The sequence below is a fragment of the Typopeltis vanoorti genome, chromosome 13 (assembly GCF_054136105.1).
Source record: "Typopeltis vanoorti isolate ZY-2024b chromosome 13, IOZ_Tvanoo_1.0, whole genome shotgun sequence".
Lineage (NCBI taxonomy): Eukaryota > Metazoa > Arthropoda > Arachnida > Uropygi > Thelyphonidae > Typopeltis > Typopeltis vanoorti.
The window spans coordinates 33,153,129-33,175,198 of NC_143561.1; the positions used below are offsets into that span (position 1 = coordinate 33,153,129).

Here is a 22,070-nt window from a genome sequence, read left to right on the forward strand (position 1 = left end):
CGGGCTGGTAAGTATGACAAGCTTAGGTGTGTGCTTGGCTCAATGCCATGGCATGTAAAACTGCAAGGGCTGGATGTTGATGGTGCATGGGAGGTGGTCAAGAACTGTTTGCAGGAGGCAATGGTTGACTGTATACCAAGAGTCCGAATAATAAATCAGGTAGGGGTTAAATGGATGAATAACACTATTAAGCTTGAGCTGCAAAAAAAGAAACAATTGTGGAGGGAATTTAAGGAGAAGGGTGACCATCAGGTGCATGAACAGTATAAAGCTCAGGCCAGGATGGTAACAAGGGTGGTAAGAAAAGCAAAAGCAGATTACGAAAGGAAATTGGCCATGCAGGCTAAAGAGAATCCCAAACAGTTTTTTCAATATGTTGCAAGTAAAAGGAAAAATGCTCATGGTAGAATGATCTTAAAAAATGCTGAGGGTAGGGAGGTAACTGAATCAGTCGATGTTGTGGAATTACTGAGCGAACACTTTGCAAGAGTATATCATCCAGGTGGTGGCTTTGCGGAAATGGAGGAACCAACAGCTTATACTGGAATTGTGATGAATGAGGTAGAGGTAACTAGTCTATTACAGAACCTCAATGTCAATACATCTGTGGGATTGGATGGTATACCAGCTCGTGTCGTACGTGAAGCGGCCAAAGAATTGTCAGTGCCCTTGACCATTATGTTTAATTTGAGCCTCAGGACTGGGTCAGTCCCAAGGGGGTGGAAAGAGGGGAAAATAGTTCCACTGCACAAAGGTGGTTCCAAGGCTGCTGTTGAAAATTACCGGCCAATCAGCATAACAGGAATCATTATCAAGGTCTTAGAGAAAATAGTCAAGAGGAAAATACAAGATTGGATAGAAGAAAATGGGATACTGTATCGGGGACAGCATGGTTTTGTGAAGGGTAGGTCATGCCTCAGTAACTTGCTCACGTATTATAACACAGTGACGGCTGAACTGGATAAGGGTAATGGGTTTACAGTGATTCTGCTGGACCTTGCTAAGGCCTTTGACAGGATACCACATGGAATTCTAATCAGTAAATTGCAGCATATGGGAATGGACATAGGGTTGGTGAGATGGATAGGAGGGTGGTTGACGGAGAGATATCAGAGAGTGGTTTACTCAGGAGTAGAGTCCACAAGACGGCCTGTGACTAGTGGTGTACCACAAGGATCTGTTCTTGGACCACTGCTGTTTAATTTGTTCATAAATGATATAGGAAAGGATCTGAGAGGAACAGTTCATTTGTTTGCTGATGATGCGAAGTTGGGTAGGGCAATAGTGAATGCAGATGACGTCAAAATTTTGCAGGATGATTTGGATAGATTGGAGGTCTGGGCTAGGGAGAATGGATGTCAATTTAATGTGGCAAAATGTAAGGTTATGCATTTTGGGGTGAAAAGATGGGAGGCAGTTTACTGCATTGGTGGAACCGTGCTCCAGGAAATTGATGAGGCACGAGATTTAGGAGTGTTGGTGGATAAGGAATTGAAATTTAGGGGACACATTGCAAAAGTGGCCAAATCAGCTCATCAAATCACTTGGTTGCTGAAGAATACGTTGACAAGCAGAGACAAGCAGGTTATTGTTCCTCTGTATCGAGCCTTGATAAGACCTCATCTCGACTACTGTGCTCAGATTTGGTCACCTAGGTTTCTTCTTGATGGGGAGGAGGTGGAGAGGATCCAGAGGCGAGTGACCAAGATGATAGCAGGTCTGTGGAATGAACCGTATGAGAACAGGTTGAGGATTTGTGGGTTGCAAAAATTGGTTGATAGGCGGAGGAGGGGAGATATGATTGAGACATTCAAATTACTGAAGGGTTTCTATAAAATTAATTCAGAAGATATTTTTGAGAACAGGGCTGGTTGTGGGAGGACTAGGGGACATCCATGGAAACTGGGCAAAAGTGTGGTTAGTAAAGGTGTTAGAGCTGGGTTCTTTACTTTTAGAGTAGTGAATGAGTGGAATGCGCTCCCTGAGTCTGTGGTGGATGCTGTGACAGTGAATGAGTTTAAGGCGAGGTATGATAGATACTGTATGAATGTCGAATAGTTGTGATGAATATGATTTGGGGCCTCCCTCGATGAGTCTAATGACTCCCTGGAGTTGCCCGTAATAATAATAATAATAATAATAATAATAATTAAGCTATAAATTAGTTGCAATTTCGCAACATTAATCTACATGAAACTTCCTACCATTCATAAAGGGCAGTGTAGTGTTAGACCACTGCCTGCTTGTTGGAAGCAGGCAGTGGTCTCACTGAAGTGGCTTGAAAAAAAAAGTTCCATGTTTGGTCTTTGGAGTATGGTTTCCAGACTATCTAAAAATATAAAAAATTACAAAAAAATATATAAAATTGATTTAAATTAAGGGGATATTTAACCCCACATTTTCCAAGCTGAATAACAAACTCTAAGATATAAATCAAAGAGTTTTATGCCGAATAATAGCGAGCTATAAAAGTTCGGCCAGTCTATGCATAAGCAAACACCCGGGTAGTACAATACCGGTCAACTCGTAGTAAAGGTGGATAAAGATGGATCACTATTCTTAGAATTAACCCTAATGTAATACTCATTCCCTAGGAGATGTATGTTGCTTTAAATTAAGGGAGATAGGTCACTACCCAGACAAGTTTCAACCTTTATTGAAGTCTCATCAGTGAGTAAGTAGACCAATAAATACCAAGATTGTAGTGATAATAGCTTTAATACTTTACAGTATGAGTTGTTAAAGAGGTGCACAAATAAATTAACTTATTTTAATTAATTAAATTAATGAAATAAAGAGCCAAAATGAAGCCTTTTGGCTCTTTATTTCATTAATATATAAAATTGATAAAATGGAAAAAAAAATTATTAGCCCACCCAAAGTACAATATGTACTATCATCATCAAATTCCTGCCCCTCAAGGGGGTGTACAGGATATGATAGTACTACATGAAAAATTTACATCATTACTAACTTCCTATCTACAATTTTCCTCCAGATCAGTCTGTTACTTGTCAAGACTCCAATATTATCAGATCTTATACTATTATCGTCTAAGGCACTTTGTACTGTATCAATCCACCTATATCTTGGTCTTCCTCTGGGTCGTTTTCCTGCCAACCTGGCAGAGAACATTTGTTTTGCTAATCTTTCCTCATTCATTCTGTTTAAATGACCATACCACCTGAGATTAGCTCTGCTAACGCATTCCTGGATAGTGACAATGTCAGTTTCTTTTCTAATATCCTCCTTTTTAATATGATATTGTCATTGATGCCATCTGTTCACACCTCTAATCTTTCTCAGGATTCTCATATTTATGGTCTCTAGTCTTTGGTCAAGTGTTTACTTCTGACCCAGCTCTCAGATCCATAAGTTAAAACTGGTTTGAACACTGTCTTGTATACAGCTAATTTAGTGTTCCGACTAATTTCTCTCTTATTCCATATGAATTTATTCAATTGACTTCCTATTATACCAGCTTTGTTGATTCTGTTGTCTATTTCCATATTTAATTTACCATCTTCACTAAAAATCGTGCCTAAGTAGGTGAAATGTTTTACTTGTTCCACAGGTTCTCCGTTCACAATGCAGTTGACATTTTCAATGATTCTGCCTATTTTCATTGTCTTTGTCTTTTTATTGCTGACCTTCATACCATATCTATTACAACAGTTATTCAATTTAGTCAGGGAATCTTGCAAACTTGTAGTGGATTTATTTAAAAGTATAACATCATCTATCAAGTAAAGAGCTGAAATTAACATCTCCAATTTTGAGATCATGTCTAATACCACTTTCCTTCATAATGTGATCCATATAGATAATGTACATCTTTGTCTCACACCAGATTTAACATTAAACCATCTCCATATACTTCCTTCAATTCTAACTGCTGACTTACAACTCAAATAAAGACTAAGTATTGCTTGATATAACGCCCCATTGACACCATTTAACTGTAGCGTATTGAATAGCTTCTCTCTTGGCACCTTGACATATGGCTTTTCCAGATCTTCAAAACTTAAATAGAGATCTTTGTTATATTCCCAAGATTTCTCAACTATTTGTCGTAAAGTGAAGATCTGATCCTGACAGCCTCTATTTGGCCTGAATCCAGCTTGTTCTTCAAGCTTTTCTTCCAAACTTCTTCTCAACCGTTTCCCAAGTATACTTGCATATACCTTACCAGGAACACTCATTAGGGAAATACCTCTGTAATTCCCACATTCAGTTTTATTTCCCTTTTTATATATGGGTACTATGAGAGTTCTACTCCAACATCGGGAATTCATCCCTCTGTCCAGGCCTTCAGAACTATGCAGTGCAGAAACTGCAAGACTTTTATACCACCATATTTCAGCATTTCTGGTGAAATATCATCTACTTCTACTGCCTTTCCACATTTAAAGCTTTGATGGCTTTTTCTACTTCAAGTATGGATATGTATTCCTGACTGTATGTCTGTTGAGTGTTTTTTTTTTTTATCACTGTGCTATAACTGCTTGTTTCATTTAGCAATTTCTCAAAGTAATTACTCCATACTTCAAGGATATCTTTTTCTCCAGTTTTCATGTCACCTTTATCATCTCTAATTCCTTTTACAGCACTCTTTCCTCAATTTCTAAGCATCTTCAACAACCTCCAGAATATTTTGCCACCTTCTTGATATTTATTTTCTATGTTCTTGCCAAAGTCCTCCCATGACTTTTGTTTAGTCAGTTTTACACAGTGTTTAGCTTTCTTACATTTGTCTATGTATTCTCTAAGAGCACAAGCTGACTTATTTGACAGGAACTTTTGATATGTTTTCTGCTTTTCCTTCACTGCCTCTTTAACTTCCTGTGTCCACCATGGAGTTCTGATTTTTCTATCCTTGCAGACAACCTCACCACATGCCTCTCTGGCTGAATCAATCAGGGTTTTCTTCAAGGCTTGCCACTGAATCTCCAAGGTTTGGTTCCTGTTCTCAAACTCTTTCATTTTTTCTTCAATAATCTTTGTGTATTTTAGTCTACAGTTCACATCTGAGAGCTGCTCAACGTTTATTCGCTTTAAAACTTTCTTACATGTTATTTTTTTCAATATGAAATTCAATTTCATCTTGCTCAAGACTAAATAGTGATCACTTCCAATTTCAAATCCTCTGTACTCTCTGGTGTCCTGCACCAGGGAGAAAACATCACTATCAACAATAACATAGTCAATGAGACTTTTCTTATTTCTTGCCTCTTCTCTCCATGTGAATTTGTGCACATTTTTATGTTGGAACATGGTGTTAGTAATAACCAGTCAATGTCCTAGGCAGAAATCCAACAGATATTTGCCATTATTATTAGCTTTGCTCTTTTCTCCAAATTTTCCCAAAATATTTTTGCATGTCTCACAATCATTTCCTACTCTGCTATTTAGATCCACAACAAGGACCAAGTTTTCCTTTTTCATTGTGTCAGTTGCTTTTTCTAAAGCCTCTTTTCTAAAAACCTTCTGCGGGACCATAGGTACAAATAAGTCTCATTGTCCAGTTCCCCATTATCATATTTGCTCACATTACTCTACTTGAGACTGCCTGCCATTCAAGAAGATTGCCTCATATTTTGTGTTGAATACTATGGCTACTCCTTCTTTTCCTTGATTGTCATTGCCTGAATATAACATTTTGTATTTATTGCTCAGAAAGATCTCACTAGTTTTTGTCTTTTTTGTTTCAGTCACCCCTATTATGTCGATCTGGTACTTATCTAATTCCCCAGCTAACTCCATTTCTTTGCCATTCAGGCTTCTTATGTTGATAGTACTGATCTTTAACTTTGGTGATGTTGAGTTGGGGTGTGTTTTCAGATTTGTTCCAGTAGCTGACTTTTCGCTGTTCGCCCTGGTTTCCTGGTGAAAACAACGGGGGGGCCCTTGTTTAACCGGGTGACGCCCCAGCCGGCATGAAATTTTGTCATGTTGTACCATCATTTTGTATTTTGGTTTAAGCCAATAAGAATACAATTTGGTTAGCTAAATCCCAAATTTCCAGTCCATTGTTCGTTCAGTATCCAGGTAGATACCAAACAGGGTGCACCACGAGAAGGTGAGGATTGGACATTAGGTTAGAAGCCCTGGTCGGTTCTCTGCATTCCTTTAAAGGCTATGTGGAGGTCTCCTCTCAGTTATACAGCTTTGACCCTTAAGCATCCCAATATGTACTATAGGTTTACTAAAAATCTTTTGTGGGTGGAAACCACATAAAAAAATTAACTGTAATTAATTATATATTGGCTTAAGTATCTTAAATCATCATCAACATAACAAAACAGAATTGGAGAAATTCAAACAACAACAATGTAGCTGCATGGAATATAGTATCTTTTTCACATACAGTTGTGAGAGAGTCAGTTAAATATAATACTATTAAGATATGAAAGAGTTATATGTGTATAAATAAGTATAATTAAAAACACTAAGAAAGACAGGTATTATTTCTGGGAAAATTTCCATGTTACTCCTCTTAAAGACTATTATTGCTACAGCTATTTTGCCTGCTTTCGTTTAGGAGTGCCCCATTTTTAATGTCATTGGTTTTTTACTCAAGAATTCCTAGGGCATTATAGATGTATTGTAGAGAGAAATATATGCAGAGTAATAGAGGAAGAAAATTCGCAGATACTTTTTTTTGGATGTTGTTGGCCGTCTTCTTTCTGCAATGTGCATACTTCTGCTGTTAATGTGTTAAAAGGGAAGATGGTTTTGAAAAAAGTGTGTATGTGTGTGTGTGTGTGTGGGGGGGGGGTTTGAGGCAACGTGGGAGAATTAATTTGAAAAACCCAGGTTTCTTTATTTTTCAAATTTCTGTTTTTCAGCGAAAATAGAAATTTGTTATTTTGATGAAGGGTTATGAGAAAAAGGGGACCAGGGAGAAGGTTAATGAGGTGCAAGCTGTTTCGACCGTGCATCGTCGTCGGAAACTCATGGGGGGTAGTGGATGCTATGTTATGCCGGCTTGGTGTTTCTGCCTTTGAAATGCTTGTGTTATCGCCTATTGGTCGGAGTTGTGACCTAATTTTTATGTTATGGAGCTTCCAACACTTAGAGATTATGTAGGATCGGTCGACATTGATTGAGTTTTCGTCACATTTTATGGCTATTGTTTCCAATATTCTAAGCATTGTTTCGTTGTCTTGTCTGTCTATTAATTATGGCCTTGTCGATTTGCGGGGTATGTTTCTGTTCAACAGCGTGAACTGCTATTTCTGTTTACCCTGTACTTTGTATTCTATTTTTCTTTTTGATGTTGCGTTTTTTAGTATTTAAATGTTCTGGAATAGGGATGTCACAGTCACGGAAGTGTTCTTGTAGTCTTGCCCATAAAGACCTGATAGTAGAACCTGTGTAAATGATATCACAGTCTTTTTAGCAAGGAAATTTGTAAACTACGTCGTGGAGTTCTAATATTTCTTTGTCTCGGTGAGATTTAGTGGGTTTTAGAAGTGTTACCAATTTTTGGTTTGTGGCGAATACAAGGTTATAGTCAGTATATTTGAAAATGTATTTGTAGGCTTTCTATGTGTTCTGGATGTATGGAAATTTGATAACTTTTCAGGTTGGGAAGTGTGTTTTGGTTGTTTGGTTGTTTTGACGGATTTTTGCTCTCCTGTTTGCGTAATATATTAGCTGTGTAGGATAGTTGCAATTTTTAAAAATCTGTGTTAATTTCTTTATTTCTGTGTTGAGGTAATTATGGTTAGTTGAAAACTTGTAAGCATTTATAAATTGTGATAGGATGACCGATTTTTTAACTGAATATGGATGGTATGAGTTGAAATGGAGGTAGTTGTTATGTGTGGGTTTGTGGTATATTTTTGTGGCTATTTGTTGTTTATTCTGATTAAGTCAGGTTTAAGAAATTGATGGATTTGTTCTGTTCAGTTTCTATGGTGAATTTTAGTCTGTTGCTGTAATTGTTAAGGGATGCTTGTAAGGTGGCGATGTGTGTTGGTTCTCCAATGCATAGGATATCGTCCACATATCTGCCATAAAAGGTGATGCCGAGAGGGGGGGGTGGAGTAGGAGTGATTCTATGTGTGCAACAATTCCGCTAGTTGTCCGCTGATGTTTTGGCTCATAGGGAGTCCGAAAATTTGAATATACATGCTGTTGTTGAACTTAAAGAAGTCAGCTGAGATTAAAGCCGGCCTGATTGGTTGAATGGTTAGAGTATCCGCTCTCCAGCCGAAAGGCTGCGGGTTCGAATTCCGCCGTGGGCATGGATGTTTGTAAAAATAGTGGTTGTGGTCAGCAGTAGATGCCGCTGGTGTACATTATGAAGGTAGTTACGGTTAGTAGAGTGATGGAGACAGAGAGTTGTAGAGCAGGTGCCCTCCCTCGATGAGTCTTTGGAATCCCTGGAGGTGTTATGTAATAATAATAATAATTATTATTATTGTTAGTTTAAGTTTATGATATCACTAGGCGTTAATTTTGTACGAGAGTGCAGGGTGTTGTCTTCTGTGAGTAGTGTTTGTGTGTATACGATGTCTAATGTTCTGGTGACGTCCATGTTAGTGTATAATGAAGTGAAGATGACTTTTGGGTTATGGTTATGTTATTTAATTTTTGGAAAAGGTTGTTTATATTTTTTTATCATAGAATTTGACATTGTATGTAATGGTTTTAGTAGTTTGGCGACAAATTTCAATAAAGGTGCTGTGGTGGTGTTTTTGTAGGAGACCTATTGACCGTATCGGGTAACAGCGTAAGACAACGAAACAATGCTTAGAATATCGGAAACAATAGCCAAAAAATGTGACAAAAACTCAATGTCCACTGACCCTACATAATCTCTGAGTGTTGGAAGCTCTATAACATAAAAATTAGGTCACAATTCTGACCAATAGGCAATAACACAAGCACTTCAAAGGCAGAAACACCAAGCCGATATGACAAGCATCCACTTCTGCCATGAGTCTCCGATGACAACGCATGGCCGAAACAGCTTGCACCTCGTTAACCCTCTCCCAGGCTCCCTTTTTCCCATAAACCCTTCCCCTTCCTCAAAAAAAAAAAAAAAAAAAAAAAAAAATTCTATTTTCAGCCCCCCCCCCCCCCCCCCCAAAAAAAAAAAAACACCCTTAAAAATAATAATATATGTATATATTATATAAAAAAATCCGGGTTTTTCAAATTAATTCTCCCACATCGCCTCAAACTCCCCCCACGTTTTCCAACCCCCCTTCCCTTTTAACACCTTAACAGCAGAAGTATGCACATCTCAGAAAGACAGCCAACAACATCCAAAAAAAAGGTATGTGCGAATTTTCTTCCTCTATTACTCTGCATATATTTGTCTCTAAAATACATCTATAATGCCCTAAGAATTCTTGAGTAAAAAGCCAGACATTAAAAAAAGGGCACTCCTAAACAAAAGCAGGCAAAATCGCCATAAAAATAATAAACTAAGAAATACAATTACTGATAACAATTTTGTGAATAGACAATTTGTCACTGAGGTCAAGGTTTGGGTGGTGGTTGTGGTGATGAAGGGCCTCAACAATTTCTTTAAAAATATGTTCAAATTTGTGGGAGTAACTGTGCAATAATTTAGCATCATCCTAGAGGATCATGTGGCCAATATTAGGTCATTCATAAACTCCAGATATTTAAGCTGGAATGGAAAGCTTTACAGAAAAATTGAAGTCAAGACAATGGACTCCCCCAATTCATGCAAACTTTTACTTGCAACATCTTGAATAAAATATCTCTACTTTTGATCCCTAAGATTCTCTTTGGCTTCATTAGGTGGATGGCATTTTTGCAATCTGGAACAAAATCACATCAGGAATTGACTTACTTTTAAACTGAGAAACAAATGGTTTGTTATCCACTTCTGTCTGCTGAAAATGGTCCTCCTCTCGTCAATATATTGATCACAGATCAGCACATCACCCCTCACAGAAATATGGTTTTATTAAATGCCTACTATCATGAGCTCATGTCTGTTTTTAATCCAAATTACTTCAGAAAGAAATTTCAATCAACAAAAAAAAAACTGCCTCTCAGTGGCTATGACCCAAAAATTATTGAGAAAATCATCAGCCATTTTTTTTCTACTTCCACAAGAAAAGATAACTCCCACAGAGTTTCCATCCCTATAGCATTAGGAAATTTCATCCTTCAACAAGTTTACAACTTATCAAATTAGCATTTTTCTACCATCTACTAAGAATAGATTACAACTCTTACTGCTACTACCCGAAGTCTATTTAATTCCATGTAACTGTAAGTTAATTTACTTTAGTCAAATGGACCAATCTGTCACCAAATGCATTTTGAAACACCAATCCTATAATGAATAAAAAAAAGGTCATAAATTTGGCATTGACTGCTGAAGATGCAATTACTACTAACCACAGGATCTTTTGGGATAGTGCTTAATTACTGCACAGTTGCTCTCATAAATTTGAATGTCATTTTAAAGAAAGTGCTGAGATCTTTCCAGTGGTGGCAGGTGAAAATTTTAAGTGGGGGGGGGGGGGTTGCTGCATATACAAAAAAAAAAAATAAATAAAATAAATTTTTTTTTTCCTAATCAGTAACCAATTTATTAATAAATAAATTTACATATTAAAAAATTGCTTTATTAAAAATATTTCACCTTCACCAAGAACAAACACCAATAATAAAAGTTTCGTATCTCAGAAATAATGCACAAGCATACGATACACTGACCAAACAGGCAGTGTCGGAATGACTTGTATCATGCAATCACAAGTGCAAACGAATATCAGCGAAATGGCTGTATTTGGCCAAACACGATAATTCTGACACTGCGTTAGATCGCAGTGCATTTTTTTCGTGTAATGATAATTAAAAAAATATAATTCTTTTCATATTTTCAACAGTGAAATAATTCAAAAACATCATAATTCAGCCTTGTATCTATAATAAATAAATAATTATGTTATTTTAACAAAATAAAATAAGATTTGCAAAAAATAGTTCACCTCACCACGAAACACGCACCAATAATAAAATTTTTGTATCTCACAGAAATAACGTGCGCAAGCATACGATACACTGCTCAAATGAGCAGTGTCGGAATGACTTGTAACGTGCAATCACAAGCACAAACGAATATCGGCGAGTTTGACTGCGATTGTTTGAACGTGATAATTCTGACACTGCGTTAGATCACAGTATATTTGTTTCGTAATCTGAAGTGTTAATCGAACAATTCCAATTAATAACTATTCAATCACTGTCGAAACATAAGCTGTAGACTTTAACATGTTGTATTGCATTTATATAATGTTGTAAGCATTGTTATTATTTATAAACACAAACAAAATTTAAATTTTTCATTTTTTCTTTGGGGCTGCTGCAGTGTCACAGTGCTTATGTACGGGCTGCCACTGTTCACCACCCAACCTCAATGATGGATTGTCTATGCCCAAAATTTGGGAAACTGTTATCAGAAACTATTTCATTTAAAAAAAAAATTTTTTTTAAATAGTTACACTCGCACACCTATTTCAGATCCTAATAGTATTATATTTAACTAGTACTCTCGCAACTGCATGTGAAAAAGATACTACTCTCTCTATGTACCTACACTGTTGCTGTTTGAATTTCCCAATTCTATTTTGTTACACTGATAATGGTTTAAGATACATTTGATTTGATTAAAATATTTGCAAAATTAATTACAGTTAAATCTTTCCACTGTGTTCACATGTATTTTATGTTTTTCCCAGTTAATTTATCTATTTATCACTTTAAATGTAGGTAATATAACATAAGGAAGGCAACGGAGAACCACCATGCACACTTTCTCTTTCTCCAAGTAATGATGAACAAGTCAAGATGGAAGAATGAATTATGCACAATAACAGATGGGACCCCTGGGTCTGATCCTCTCATGCAATAAGCTACCAGGGAGGGGGTTTGTAGTCACAGGAGGATAAGACCTCAAATGACGATGCAGGATCGAAGCCTCCTGGAGCATCATTTGAGGTCTTATCCTCCTGGGACTCCAACACAGATCTACAAACCCCCTTCTTGGTAGCATATTGCATGAGATCAGACCCAGGGATCCCATCTGTTTTTGTGCATAATTCATTCTTCCATCTTGACTTGTTCATCATTACTTGGAGAAAGAGAAAGTGTGCATGGTGGTTCTCCAGAACTTCCAGGAAGTTCTGGAGCTGATGTAAGGACACAACATAAGAAAATTAACCTCAAGGAAAATAAAATATGGGCACCTGGAATGTTAACTCAATGTATCAAGTAGGGAAGACGGCCAATGTGATCAGAGAAAAGAAAAGAATGAAGATATCAATTCTTGGAATCTCAGAGGTTAGATGGAAAGGGAAAGGAGATATAAGAACAGATGATGAATTTATTTATTCACGAGGAGAAGAACATCAACAGGGTGACTAACGAGGTGTTAGAATAATGTTGGATAAAAGGATAGCAGATATGGTGGAGAGATATTGGCAGAGATCTGAAAGAGTGATTGCTTTGAAAATAAAGGCCAAACCTAGAAATATTCTTATAATTCAAGTATACTTGCCTACAACAGATCATATAGATGAAGAAGTCAAAGAGATCTATCAACAAATAGAGGAATGTTTACATTTGAAAAATAACAGAGATATGCTGATAGTAATGGGAAATATGAATGCAAAGATAGAGAGAGGAAGAGAGGATGGTATGGTGGGCCCTTGGGGCTTGGAAGAAAGAAATGAAAGGGGGAGACAGACTGATGGAGTTTGTAGAAGACACGAATTGATAGTGACTAACACCTGGTTTCAACAACATGAGAGAAGACTATATACTTGAAGAGCACCTGGACAGAGAGGTGAAGAAATGAGAAATCAGATTGATTACATACTAATTAACTCAAGATATAGAAATATAATAAAAAATGCAAAAACTTATCCTGGAGCATACTGCAATAGTGATCATAACCTGCTCACAATTAAAGTAAAAATCAGATTAAAATGAATAAATACAGAAAATGCAACTAGAAAATAAGATCAGCAATATTGATATGACCCCTGGAAGTAATCTGGACTGATTTAAGAGACAAAATCAAGGAATGTGCTAAAGGTCTTCTGGATGAGGCAGTGAAAAGAGGAAGAAAGCCCTGAATTACTGAGGAAGTGGTAGCAAAAATGGACAAAATAAGAAAATGGAAGAATAAGAACAATGACGAAGCCAAACTCGAATATAGAGAGATCAATAAACAAGTAAAAATTCTGGCTGAAAAGGCAAAGGAAGACTGGCTCAATCAGATCTGCAAGGAAATAGAGGAAAATGATACAGCAAAGGATATGAGAAAGGTCTATGAAGGCTTGAACTTGATTTCAGGGAAGGAGAAGGACAAAAAACAGTGCTTTGAAGGATGAAAAAAGGAAAGATTTTGTTGGAAAAAAATGAAAAAAATGATAGGTGGAAGAAGTATGTAACAGAACTATATAGAGATGAAGATAATCTGGAATGTGATCAGAAAGAAAATATGATACCCCAGAAATTAAGGAATGGGAAATCGAAGCAGCCATTAAAAGAATAAAGGATAGGAAAGTTCCAGGACTGGATGATATTCAACGGGAGCTGCTGAAGGCATTGGGAAAGGAAAGAATAAAACTTTTATCCATCATCTTTAATGGAGGAAGATAGAATACCTAAAGACTTTGTAAGATCTATTTCTATTCCTATGACTAAAGGATGATGGATTGTAGTAAGCACAAAACTATCAGCTTGATTTGCCACATTGCAAGTCCTAATCAACATAATATATAGAAGAATGGAACAGTTGATAGAGAGAGAATTAAATGAAGCAGAATTTAGTTTCAAGAGAAACAGGGGAACTAGGGAAGCTATTACAACACTACAGATATTGGGGGAAAGAATGATTGAGTGCAATAAAGATTTATATCTATGCTTTGTGGATTACGAAAAAGCTTTCGATAATGTTAATCACTCTGTTTTATTTGATATTTTGCATAAAATAGGAATAGCTGAAAAAATTATCCGACTGTTGTTCAGAATATATAAAACTCAAGAAGCTAGGGCTCGATTTGAAGGAGAGAATACTGAATGGATCCCCATAAGAAAGGGTGTGAGGCAAGGGTGTGGGATGTCCCCACTCCTTTTAAATGTCTGTAGTGAATGGATGATGAGGGAAGCCTTGGAAGATCTGAAGGATGGAATAAAGATAAATGGACATCTGATAAATAATATAAGATATGCAGATGATATTGTACTTATGAGCGAAACAGAGGAAGGTTTGCAAAGAATTTTGAATAGACTGAACGGGGTTGGAAATAAGAGATATAAAATGAAAATAAATCTTCAAAAGACAAAAGTGATGAAGATTTCAAGGAAAGGAAATGATGGGATAGAAATCACTTTGAATGGACAAAGAATAGAGAATGCGAAAAGTTTTGAATACCTTGGGAGTTGGATAACAGATGACAATAAATCTAATTATGAAATTAAGAACAGAATTAAAAAAGCAGCATATTTCCAAATATATCACATATTAGGAAACAGAAATCTGAACAAACAGTTAAAAGTAAGAATCCTCAAGACAATGATCTGGAGCATGGGGATGTATGATGGGAGTCCTGGACAATCAATACGGAGACGAGTGACCAATCGAATGCATTCGAAATGTGGTGCTTGAGAAAAATGGATCATATCAGCTGGACTGAAAGAGTGAGAAATGAAGAGGTTCTTAAAAGATTCAAGATGACAAAAGACTATATGGCTAGTATCCAAAGAAGGAAAAATAGTGTTTGCAGGACATTTGATGAGGGGGTTCTTCTGGAGAGCTCCCCAGAATTGTATTGCAGGGGATGGTAGAGGGAAGGAGAGGAAGACCCCGACTGCAATGGAAAGACAACATCAAAGATTGGACGGGCAAGAGTCTTACAGAAACAAGAGAGGCATGGAAGCAGACTGTTCATCAGCTGCAACCCTCTTAATAGACGAGGCCACAGGATTAGATTAGATAACACAAGGATAACAAAATTAATGTTATATAAATAATAATAAGTAATATTGTAAATTATTATTTCCAAAATGTTACTTACCAGTATCTTCATCATTCTTAACATTCATATCTTTGAGAAGATCAAGTTCTGCCAATAATTTTATGTAGTTCTGGCTCTTCCTAAAGTTAACAAAATATGGCTCTTCCTGCATTATTTCAAATACCTAATTTGAAATAATGAAATTTGTTTACTAACTGATATTCAACAAAATACACCTGAATCAAACAGAACTTTACCACACTTAGTTTTTTAAATATAAACTGCACCCATGAAAGGTTGTAAATCTATAGTACACACTAGCACTATGGATGGGCTAAAGGTTAGATGATCCAGAAACCATGATCTCTGGAAACCATCTAAGAAATAATCATGAAACTAATCTAAGCCACTTGCTTAATTATTTGCAATTGGTTTCTGAAGATGGTATATGCATGACAGTTTAAGAAATATTTAACTTTAGTTGTTTCAAATCCTGTTGCAATAAACTCTCATTGATGTTAACAATGTTAAAGTGAACTCGCACTTATGATAACTACGTAGTGAAAATTCTGGACAAAGATCCAGAATTTTTACTATTTTAAATAATAATTTAAAGGATATTCACTATAGTAAATTTTCCACTGCAGCAAACTATTCCTTTGGTCTCTAGTGGGCAGAACACACAATTAACATACATAATACACTGGCCTCATAGCCTGAGTTGTTTTGGATGTAAATCTAAATAAACCAAACCCTAGTGGGTTGCTATAATGAGTGGTAATTGTATAACGAGTATGATCATTACACAGTCATCATTCATTTTTGAAAGGAATCTAGTGTATATATATAAATATATATGATAAGCCTTCTTAACATGTTCACAACAGGGGACCAACTGACACACATGCTGTATTTGGTTATAAATGCAAGGACACAAAAATCTGGCTTGTGCTTTTTGTTTACATATCGGGTAGGCACACCATAAATTTCTATACATCCTTTCTGATGAATTCAAAACTCTGTAAAGGGAAAGAATATGTTTTAGGAAATAAGAGAATTTTTCACATTTGGATGGTTCAAATATCTAATTTGAAATAATGAAATTTCTTTACTAACTGATATTCAACAAAATACACCTGAATCAAACAACTCTTTACCACACTCATGAAAGGTTGTAAATGTACAGTTACACACTAGCACTACGAATGGGCTAAAGGTACTTAGCTGGCCTAGTTGGCCGAGTGGTTAGCATATCTGCTCTCCAGCCAAAAGGTTGAGGGTTTGAATCCCGCTGTGGCCATGGATGTTTGTGATTGTCTGTGAAAATACTAGTGATGGTCGACGGTAGATGGTTGGTGTAAATGATGAAGGCAGTTGCGGTTGGTGGATTGGTGGAGACAGAGAGTTGTAGAGGGTGCCCCTCCCTCAATGAGTCTTTGGACTCCCTGGAGGCATTATGTAATAATAATAATAAAAAAAATCAGCAAAAGTATAATGATTTACCCATGAAGTAATAACCTAGAGAAAACAATCACATGTGCACGGGTGTCAAGTTTAAGGCATTAAAAAAAAGTCAGAGAGAGAGAGAGAGAGAGAGAGAGATTCAATACCCAAAAATAAACTGCTATAAGATGGAGTGAAAATTACAATCTCTCTACACAGTCTTGCCATAAATAACGTTAATACTTACACACATCTGGACACTGCCCAAAGAATTCACAAGCCCCACTTCCGTTAGTGGCACTGTGTGCAGTCAATATTCACCTATTTATAAGTAGAGAGAGATATGTCTAGCTGTATGAGCTAACATGAAGTGATTATTACAAGGCTGGAATACAGCCAACTGTTATTTTCACTATAATAAAAACACTCAGAATCAGTAGGATGTTTGTGCATCGGGCTATTAACCATTCTAATTATTTATCATTATTATTTACAGCATCTCCATGGAGTCTGGAGACTCATCGCATGAGACCCAAATCAACTATCATACACACAAATCCTATCATACCTCGAATCCATTCACTGTCAGGGAACTCGCAACCAATTCTGGCAATTCATTCCAATCACTCACCACTCTCCATGCAAAAAAATCTGGTCTGCACACCCCTACTAACCAACTAACCATACTCTTACACTTTTACAATTTCCACGGATGGCCTCTAGTTCTCTGACTATTTGTCATATATTGAAAATTTTCATTTGCATCAATTTTATAAAATCCCTTTAATATCTTAAAAGTTTCCATCATGTCCTCTCTTTTCTGTCTGTCAACTAAACTTGGTAATCCACAAACTTCAATCTATCCTTGTAGGGAGTATTCCACAGACCTATCACCATCTTGGTCACTCATCTCCGAATCTTCACAACCACCTCCTGGTCACCAAATCTGCACACAGATTTGGTGACCAGGAGGTGGTTGTGAAGAGGGATATACTTTCCTCTTATACCTTATAAAGAAGGATAATAACTTCCTTATCTTTGTTAGCATGTTTTTCAACATCCAAGTAATTCGTTGAGTTATTTTACCAACTTTTACAATATGCCCTCTGAACTTCAACTCTTTGTCCAAGTCCCTAGCCTCATCAATTTCCTGCAAACCAATACCATCAATAGGATAAGCAATATGCAACCTTTTCAACCCAAAGTGCATAACCTTACATTTTGCAACATTAAATTGGCAATCATTATCCTTTGCCCACAATTCCAATTTATTTAAATTATCCTGCAGGATATATACATCACCTTTTATCTGACGAACAAAGAAGAGGTCGACCATGCTGTATTAGGATGCAACAGATTGTGAAACCTGTGAAGGCATACCTGTGCCATAATACTGTGAGAATGCAGAAAGTGATGTAACAAGAGATGACTGTTCCACAGAGAATGATGTCACATTTATTAACTGATGAACTAGGGATGAAAGTATTGTTATAATACTGGACACCTCCTAACAGCACAACTTATGCGGCAGAGGGTGAAAAAATCAAACGCACTTCTCCAGTGGTACGTGAACATCTGACACAGAGATATCCTCTTCATAGATGAGAAGATTTTTACACTGAAGAGAACAACCACCAAAACCAACTCCAGTTTAGCAGGGAGAGGGTATCTAAGTTGCATTTGTGTGAAAGAGCAGTCAAAACCTCTGTCAAAGTGTATCAAGGGGTACTGCTCCTGAACACCTTGTTTCACAAGTGGACCTTCCAACAGGACTCAGTCCCTGTACAAGGCAGGGACGACACAACAGTGGCTGGAGGCAAATGCACCCACACCACACATCACCATATGACTGGTCATCTAGAAGTCCTGATCTGAATCTGATAGACTGTAAGCTATGATGGTGCCAAATTCAGGAGGAGGGTGTTGATAGCAAACAAATCAATACAGAGGTTGTGTAGAAGTAATGACATAGAGTTTTGAGGACCTATGGCCTGTGCTTGATGGAAAGAAGGATTTGTACAAAACTGATGGACTGCAACTAAATGGTTTTGGTGTTAAGTGTCTACCTAGTTTAGCCATAAATACTATTGCAACTTGAATAGTGCATAATCCTTTAATCTATTAGTAAATCATTTACAGCTGCAACCCACATGTATAACGTGCGTATACCAACACTCAATGTTCGAAATATCCTGCTTTTGCCTTCATGCACGCCCAAAGTCTGTGAAGCCACATATCGATGGTAGCACACACACACAACATCCAACAGAAATGCTGGAGTGAGCAGTGGCAGTATTTCTGTTGGATGTTATGTGTGCTACCATCGATATGTGGCTTCACAGACTTTGGGCATGCATGAAGGCAAAAGCAGGATATTTCGAACATTGAGTGTTGGTATATGCACGTCATACATGTGGGGTTGCATGAAAGCTGTAAATGATTTATTAATAGATTAAAGGTTTATACACTATTCAAGTTGCAACAGTATTTATGGCTAAACTAGGTAGACACTTAGCACCAAAACCATTTAGTTGCAGTCCATCAGCTTTATACAAATCCTTCTATCCATCAAGCACAGGCCATAGGTCTCCAAAACTCTATGTCATTACTTCTGCACAACCTCTGTACTGATTCGTTTGCTATCACCACCCTCCTCCTCAATTTGGCACTATCACAGCATGGCAGGAGACTTACAATTTGTACCTTCTTGCTCTTCATTTTGCTTCATGCAACAACTCCTTCACATTCTCACTTATGGAATACCTCTCAGATCATTAGTGCCAACCAAGACAATTAGCTTCTCGTAGACAGGCTTATACATTGGTTAAGCATTTCTAAATCACTTAGGGAATTGAACAACGTAGATCCGAATATAAATTAAATTATACTTTAATAAACATCTCCGATATTTCGGCAACGTCACATTTTCAAAAGGAACTTACAAAAAAGGCACGTGCACGCAGATACTACAACATAGTAACTGAGAATGAAGCGGGCTAAGTACATGTTCTTGGCCATTGGGCTGAAGGTCTGCTGATGTATGCCTCCCAAATTTGGGGCAGTCGCATACAACCAAATTTGTTGAGGTTTGGGGAGTTTCTTAGGGCTGAGGCTGATTCCATAAATAGTCTTTCGAATTTGTATTTGCTACGGTGTATTACTGTAGCTTTCTTCTACCGTATTCTGTGGCATGTATCCAGAGGATGGTCTGCAAGACCAGAATGGCTGTACTTGTGAAACTGGATGTAGTCCTTGTGTTCAGAAATTCTGATATTTGCTGTCCTGCCTGTTTGGCCAAAGTACGACAGTTTACAACTGCAAGGGACCTGGTATACACCAGGTAGGTCTAGGGGAAGTGGTTGGTCTTTGGTGGAGCAAATAACAGATACCAATTTTCTGTAAGGCCTGTAACAGGAAGTGAGGTCATGTTTTTTTAAAATTTTTGTAATTTTTTCCGAGGTGCATCGGATGTAGGGAATGGTGATGGATTTAGAGTAATCTTTGTTGTGGAGGGGGGGGGGGGCTGTGGTTTGTAGGTTTTAATATTTTTTGGATTTTTTTTTGGGGGGGGGGGGGGGTAGCCATTGGCTGAGAAAGTGTTGAGGATGTGATTTAGTTCAGTGTTTAGGGCCATGTCGTTAGAACAGATTAGTTTAGCCCTGTTGTATAGTGTTTTCACCACTCCACATTGTTGTGAGGAGGGATGGTGGGATTGTTGGTGAATGTATCTGCCTGTCTGGGTGGGTTTTCTATAAACTGAGAAAACCAAGGTTCCATCAGGCTGGCGGGTGACTAGTGTGTCTAAGGAAGGTAGTTTTTTTTTTCCCTCTTCCAGGGTGAATTTGATTCTGGGGTGTTGGTTGTTGTTCCATCAGCCAGCCTGATGGAAACCTTGGTTTTCTCGGTTTATAGAAAACCCACACATACAGGCAGATACATTCACCAACAATCCCACCATCCCCCCTCACAACAATATGGAGTGGTGAAAACACTATACAACAGGGCTAAACTAATCTGTTCCAATGACATGGCCCTAAACACTGAACTAAATCACATCCTCAACACTTTCTCAGCCAACGACTAACCCCCCCAAAAAATCCAAAAAATATTAAAACCTACAAACCACAGCCCCCCTCCACAACAAAGATTACTCTAAATCCATCACCATTCCCTACATCCGAGGCACTTTGGAAAAAATTACAAAAATTTTAAAAAAACATGACCTCACCTCCTGTTACAGGCCTTACAGAAAATTGGCATTCCTTATCTGCTCCATCAAAGACCAACCACTTCCCCTAGACCTACCTGGTGTATACCAGGTCCCTTGCAGTTGTAAACTGTCATATTTTGGCCAAACAGGCAGGACAGCAAATATCAGAATTTCTGAACACAAGGACTACATCCGGTTTCACAAGTACAGCCATTCTGGTCTTGCAGACCATCCTCTGGATACACGCCACAGAATACAGTGGAAGAAAGCTACGGTAATACACCGTAGCAAATACAAATTCGAAAGACTATTTATGGAATCAGCCTCAGCCCTAAGAAACTCTCCAAACCTTAACAAATTTGGTTGTATGCGACTGCCCCAAATTTGGGAGGCATACATCAGCAGACCTTCAGCCCAACGGACAAGAACACTTACTTAGCCCGCTAGAGGGCACCATCAGGACTTCTAGGAGAACGATAGCTTCGCATCTTCATTCTCAGTTACTATGTTGTAGTGCCTGCATGCACGTACCTTTTTTGTAAGTTCCTTTTGAAAATGGCAACGTGACGTTGCCGAAATATCGGAGATGTTTATTAAAGCATAATTTAATTTATATTCGGATCTACGTTGTTCAATTCCCTAAGTGATTTAGAAAAGACAATTAGCTCTTTTGCCTTACCTTTTTTGCATCTAGATGGCATGACAACTTTTTGTGCAGGGAAACAGGATTTTTTTTTTTTTTATACTTTCATTAAGTACTCCTCTGATCATTGAGTCCCTTTACACGATTTTCTCTTTACCATGTTTTTCTCATTTGTTGACATGATCTTGAATTTTACCTCGGACTATCTGCTTCTTTCTCTTCTCAGCCCTGCTAACTGTTACCACTTCTGGAACTTTTCAATTTTATGCTTTGCTCTGTGAAGGATAACATTCAAGAGTGCTATTTCCTTATTTACACCTATTTCATTCTTCTGTATTTCCACGGCTGCAATATCTTTTTCTTTTTAAATTCTCATCCTTGAATAGGATGGTCTTGTACTTTCTTACATACATGTTTCTCTTGAATTCCTCCTCATCCTTTTTTTTTATTTTATCATTTTTTGCATATATACAAAAAAAAAACAATATTAACATTTAAGTATAAAGAGCTAATAAGCTTCATTTCGGCAATGAAAACATTACTTAAATTAAGGGGATATTAAATCCCGCATAGTTTTAAAACCAAATAAGAAACTCAAAGATCAGAATCAGAGAGTTTCTTGCCGATTATAGTAAACTATAAAGTATCGGCGACACTAGCGTTAGCCAATGCAAGTGATCCTAGTACGTAGTACAGTACCAGGCAACTCGTGGCAGAAGTGGAGGAAGTTCAGATCGCTATTCTTAGGTAT

General features: G+C 37.4%; 1 protein-coding gene across 2 annotated transcripts in view; it reads right to left on the bottom strand.

Moving 5' to 3' along the window:
* LOC150100038 (sorting nexin-13-like) overlaps positions 1–22,070 on the bottom strand; it is a 480,335-nt gene that overhangs the window by 158,621 nt on the left and 299,644 nt on the right. For both annotated transcript variants that reach the window (XM_090402415.1, XM_090402416.1), the window contains exon 16: positions 15,084–15,207. In XM_090402415.1, coding sequence (XP_090258541.1) covers positions 15,084–15,207 — 124 coding nt within the window. The remainder of the gene's footprint in view (positions 1–15,083; positions 15,208–22,070) is intronic.